At 45.5% G+C, this 6,000-nt stretch overlaps 1 protein-coding gene across 1 annotated transcript in view; it reads right to left on the bottom strand.

Moving 5' to 3' along the window:
• Positions 1-991: 991 nt before the first annotated feature.
• Positions 992-6,000, bottom strand: part of LOC146203281 (cathepsin D-like) — a 32,713-nt gene continuing 27,704 nt past the window's right edge. Inside the window, exons 6-7 of the mRNA XM_084602990.1 lie at positions 4,099-4,197; positions 992-1,144 (exon numbers count right to left, since the gene is read on the bottom strand). Coding sequence (XP_084459116.1) covers positions 992-1,144; positions 4,099-4,197 — 252 coding nt within the window. The remainder of the gene's footprint in view (positions 1,145-4,098; positions 4,198-6,000) is intronic.

Genomic DNA, 6,000 nt, shown 5'->3' with positions numbered 1-6,000 from the left:
TCTGGCCGATGGCTCTTTCGTCGCCGCGGCGGCGCGCTGCCCTGGCTCCGATCGCTGGCGCGTTGCTGGGAGGAACAACTCCGTCTAGAACACATAACTCTTATCCCAACGGTTTTTTTAACACCTGCACCGCTGGGAAGCGGGCCGTCCTGGTATGCATGCTCGCGTTGTTTGTTTTTCACTTTTTTTTTTTTGTTATTCTGAAGCTTTGCTCAATTTCCGGCTTCCTTCGAGGCTGGAGCTTTTCGCCCTTTCTATCTATTCAGTAATGTTTGTTTCTCCAAAGACGGAGAGCGAGAATTCCTTCTCCCTCTCCTAACAGTGGCGTAATGTGCGGACTTATTCTCCATTCTCAATTCTACCTTGAAGAAGGACTGTCCACCGTCCGAAACTGTGGGCATAAAATAGATAATCGGGAAAGTTGTGTGACATCCTGTTTATATATATATATATATATATATATATATATATATATATATATATATATATATGGGGAGGTTTATCCTCATAAACGTGTGCGGACTGCAAGATGAGTGCTGGTGTATATTATATATTTTCAGTACGCTCTGTACTAACTACCACATGATGCGCGTTCATTTGCGGTAAAAAGCGTGCACGAGTTTCCCCCGCGACCTATATATAAAGCATTCCTGCGAATACTGTGCATGCTGTTTTTTCATAAGTAAGTATGTAAGAACAAGCACTGTGCGCGAAGCGCATACTCGTAAAATTTTCACCCAGTGTCCACATCCTTTTTTCACACTCCGTATCATGTTACTGTTTTTCTCGTCGATGCAGCAATACGAAAAGAGGTGACTGGTGTCGTCTACAGATGCCAGTACTTCACTTAAATGAAAGATTAGGCCAGCGCAGAATCAGCTTAGAAAATATCTGAAAGTACACAGAGGTGGCTGCAGAAGCTCTGGTTCCAGAAAAGCCATGATTTATTAATGCTTTTGTCTGCCGCCACTGCCGGCTCAGCGTGAGGCATCTAGCGTGCCACGGCGAATCCCACGCGATCATTCCCTCGGTCGAACACAGTGTAGTAGCGCCCCAGGAACACGTCGCCCAAGATCCAGAGTGACGATGCTGTGTCGTGGGCCATGAAACCACTCAGGCAGATCTTCTTGCCGTCCAGCTCCCACTGCCAAACGCCAGAAGATGCCCGTGATTAGACTGCTACTAGGCAGGCCCCATCTGCTTAGATTTCTACATATGAAAGACTACTACCAAGGAAATTAGCGTTCGACTTTTTAAAAATTATAAATTATGGAATTTAATGTTTCATAGGACATACTGGGTATGTAAGAAGTTAGAGTGATGAGCTTTGAAAGAATTTCGGAGGCTTAAGGTCCCTTAATACAACGAGTTGGTTGCATACATTCATATTACAGCGCAAAGACGGCACAGAACAAGAGGAGGACGCAACAGCACTGACTGTCAACTAAATTTTATTCGAGACCAGTAGGGTTCTTTATATCGCCTGGCGATCAGAAACGAAAAAAAAAATCAACCGGAAAACATGCAAGAATAGCAACAGCAATGTGCAAGGGTACAAGAACGGAGGTTGGCCGACACGTATCAGATTTCACATTCTAGATATTTGGCCTCTTTCTGGGACAATGCCACTGATGGTGCGCTTATGCAATCGTCCTGCAGTCTTATAATCATACAAGCTTCTATAATGTCTCTTGTTAATGCGTCTCGGTGTTTCCCTATGACACTGCATTGCCTGTACGTAGGTTCACATTGATCTTCACTATCATCTTCTGCAATGTTTGGCTACGTGACCTGAGGTGGCAACACGTGCGACATTATCATAAAATTTAGTTGACAGTCAGCGCTGTTGCGTCCTCCTTTTGTTCTGTGCCGTCTTTGCGCTGTAATAATGAAAGGCTTAAGGTCGTTAGCGCGCGCCTACATACCACAGTGCAGTGGTGCTTTTGTGTTCTGCCGTTGCCGGGATCGAACCTGCGACCTTAGGATTAGAAACTGAGCTCCACGGCCACTAATCCACCGTGATGGGTGTATCCTCTATATATTTTCGATGCCGGTAATTATCTGTGCGTTATCAACGCATTCCAAGGAAATGACGTTCGATTTATACACATGACTAAGCAAAATGCGCTCTGGAGGCTTGAGCACGGTTTGCCCCTATTTAGCTTTGTTTATCTTGGTTTGGTTTGGCAATTATTTTGTTGCGCAGCACATCAGCGCATATCGAGTTGTTTAAGAAAGCCAGCCAAAGCGCGACGAGGTATAAGCCAGCAGTTCCCATGACACCTCTCGCCACCTACGGCCGATACCCGACGTATAAAGGCCGGCGTTGACCCAGCTATATGAAAGTGCATTCGTGGACTGGGAGAGTATTTCTGGAGGTCGTGAATGAGCAAGCGCGAGACGTATTGATAATATAGCACCCACGTAAGCACCTCATCGCCTATTGTTTAGAAGACCTCATGTGCTTTTGTTTTCTTACTTCTTCGTTTCGACGCTTGGATTGTGGGCAGGATGAGGTGCAGTTAGGTGGGAGGCAGCGGACGAAGCCGTGATGTCTGCCTCATCGTAACGTGCGGGATGTTAGTGGTGGAGGTGAAAAGCAGGATGAGAAGTTAAAATATGTTGGATCCCGTGACATTGCTCTTCATAACAATAAGCGAATAAAGTGCAATGCTGAGAGCTTCCCTAGTGAGGGGGCTGGATGCGGGCTACGGTATACCTTCGTTAGGAAGCGCTCGGCAGACGTTTTGTGATCCAGCATCCCGTGCTGTCACTGGCTGCGTTAGAACACAGTTTATTTCGGCCGCTTTTGTGTGTTTGCTGGTTATGCGGAACAAGAAAAACCGTCGATGCAGCACCATTACGTGCGCGTCTTGTAACATTTTTCCATTTATATATTCTATGTTCTATTACGTGGGGACACTGAGATCGAGCGGTTCCTGAGATTGCATACAGATAAAATAAAGGTGTATACAAAGACAGTGTACGTGTGTTGTCGGGCTATTTAGTTCTGCATATTTAGAAGAAATTAGCGCTAATACGTAGACGACGACAGAAGAAAACACACAACGATTGACAAGCACTTGTCACCCGTCGTGTGTGTTTTTTTCTGTCCCCGTCTAAGTGTTAGCGCTAATTTTTTCTTAAATATCGAAGGAGCTACCGCTCTGATTTCGTGCCAGGCCCGCAAGTGTGTTTCTGATAGCGGCGCTTCATTTTAGAAGCGAATCTACACTCCAGTGGCACGCCATTTTGCTCGTGTGTCCATTTTGCCCGCTGGCATCTCTGCATTGGGGTTTGTTCGCTGCGGCTATAGACTCCCCACATGTGAGCGCGGTGGGCAACTAGAATCGCTCGAAACTGTTCCGTGGTGCTGGAAAACTATGCGCTTCAGCCCATGTCTTGTGTCGTGCCCTGAGGCGCCAGACCAACTTACCAGCCCTGCCTGTCATCTTTCCCGCACGTCGGACTTTCGTCAGAGATCTTTGACTGCGCATCCCCAAGTTAAAACAAAAACAAAACGTTTTGAAAAAAAGAAACATGCAAAATACTAAGGACCAGAACACACAGCACAGCGCTGAACTCACAGCTAGGGCCTTACTTGCTGAACCTATATCAAACCGCACAACTGAACGTTCTATACTAAAAAGCGAAAGTAATCGGTAATACACGTAAACATGACGTGTACGCTATGTCACCGATGAGGCATGTGTTTTCTCGTACACTATTTGCAAATATACCCTCCACGTGGCCTAGGGGCGCGCCTAACTCGAGATCCTAGGATACTCTGATTTCCCATCCCAGTTACCTCCAATATGAAAGGAGCCAGACGAGTTGACAGCTCCTGTCAACACGGTTCGTCTTATCTAGCCAACCAACCAGCGCCAAGCTGTATCACCTGCCGATTACCACGTGGACCTGCACCCCGCTAGCGTCTGTGCTGAAGAAGTTCTGCCTTTTCAACGCCGATAAGAGCGCGACGAACGAGCCGCCACGCTCCGAACTTTGACGAGGTTTAACGATTACACATAACGTTTTTTTGTTGTTGATTTTTTCATAAAACTAGGAATGTCAAAAACAGCCTCAATGGTAACTTACCTGGACGATGTAGTCCTTCGGCCTCAGCACGTATCGTTTTCCGCCAATGATGAACGTAATCTTCGGCATGCTGCGGACGCTTCGGCAGTCAACCTCAAACTTGAACAAAAAGAAAATTTCCTTCAAATATGTAGACATCACCGGCGTGATTAACTCGTGTTGCCGCAACAAAAAGTATACGTGTTTTGACCATGCTTACGTAAAGCAGTCATCTTTATCCATGGTGCGCACGTTACAGAACCATTGGCTAAAAATGTGTCTTTACAGATACTTCTCACCTTTGAATCTCTTAAATGCAAACAAGGGCTTCCCTAGGAACTAAACACAAAAAAGGGGGGAGGGGGGTTAAATATCTAAAATTGATCTTTATAATTTTTCGGGGTGCTTTACACAATCCAAGGCGAAGAAAAGCCTTCGAAATGAACTAACACTCTCGGACCAGTGAGGCCGAGTTTTCCAGCCAGGTTTGCTGGCAAAGTCTTCTGATGAAGACAGAATGCACTGCGCTCAGCAAAAAGATCTCAACTGTCCCTAACTGTCGCGCCAAACCCATTTATACTCTTTTATGCCATACAGCTAATATTTCGTCATTAAGCAGCCTAATTATCGCTTTATGCGCAGAGGCTGGCGCAAGACATGTCGCTTAAATTAGAACTCTGTGACGCAATCTTCAAAAGATATGCGCTTTTCTGCGCGCTGAGGGAAAGTAAGGAACGAAGCTAGAAGAAATGTCATTTGCGATGCCGTCTACAAGGCATGCGTTCGCGCAACTATGCGAGCAGGAGGGGACAGCGGTGACAGTCAGATTCCTGGCATGTTCCGGTCACCTGACCGAGCAGCGCTTAATCTTAATTTAATGCAGCGGTCCGGACCGAGATGGTGGAGCGAACGAAGCAAAAAAAAAAAAAAAAGTAAGGGCAGTTTCAGTCGCACATCTAAATGTTTGAAATAACAGAAAACCTTGTCGTTGTGGCTGCTTTTCCGCAGCCAACTAAAACAGTAGCGACACCAGCCTAGTAAGCAGACCATACAGGTTCCCTAACTCTGCGGGACAGATTAACAAAGAAAACGTGAAAAGTGCGCGTAAGTTTGTCCAGTGTTCCGCTGTCCTCCAGTTTTTAGAAAGCGCTAGTAGGCCGTTCTTAACTATTTAAAAGCTCGTTCTAGTTACGCGTGACCTTCGCTCAAGTTAAAGCTAATTTATTCAACCTGCGTCATGTCTTTTAAGAGTCTCTCCTCAAATAAAACCTACAAAATTCGGCATACGTGTAGCCGCTGTCGGCAAGCGCACCTAGTGTTGAAATCCGCAGTCTTACTGTACCGAGTTTTCCTTGTTGCCATAGACAGGATGTTGCCCTATCTCGTTATAAACACCGATAAAGACATTGAAATAAGTGGCCATTTGTTACGCTGGAACATTTTGAGAGGTGTTTGCCTCGTGTCTTTAGAATAGTTCAATGTCGTTATGGGCTCTGGGTCAACGGGGATTTTATCGTGCTTTGTGGCGCCATGGCGAAGAAATACTTCTCCATTTTATTTCCATCTTGATCCACGCCTGTATGTTGGAAAGGTTTGAAAACAGGGAAACAAAACAGAGCTATTATTGATACCATTAAGAACCCACCAGTGTACACGTATATCTTTTAAAACCCATTTCTACTTCTCTGTTATACTCGCCTATGACAACGGTGGAGTGTACGAAAGAAAAATGAGGCGCGGGGAGACTCATACTGTCATACATATTGAGGCCTCAAAAAGGCCATACGGCGAGTTTCTTATCAGTCGGAAAAAAATATAGAGATTTTCTTTTGTCACAACAGTTATTTCTGTGCGGTTCCTAACCGGGAACCTGTTGTAACGACAGAATTTGCAGTAATATCCGAATTTTGTGTAGTTAAATAG

The sequence above is a fragment of the Amblyomma maculatum genome, chromosome 1, assembly GCF_055883805.1.
Source record: "Amblyomma maculatum isolate TAMU_Amacu chromosome 1, ASM5588380v1, whole genome shotgun sequence".
Taxonomy (NCBI): Eukaryota; Metazoa; Arthropoda; class Arachnida; order Ixodida; family Ixodidae; genus Amblyomma; species Amblyomma maculatum.
The sequence above is the reverse complement of the archived record's forward strand: the minus strand, read 5'-3'. Positions and strand labels throughout refer to the sequence as shown.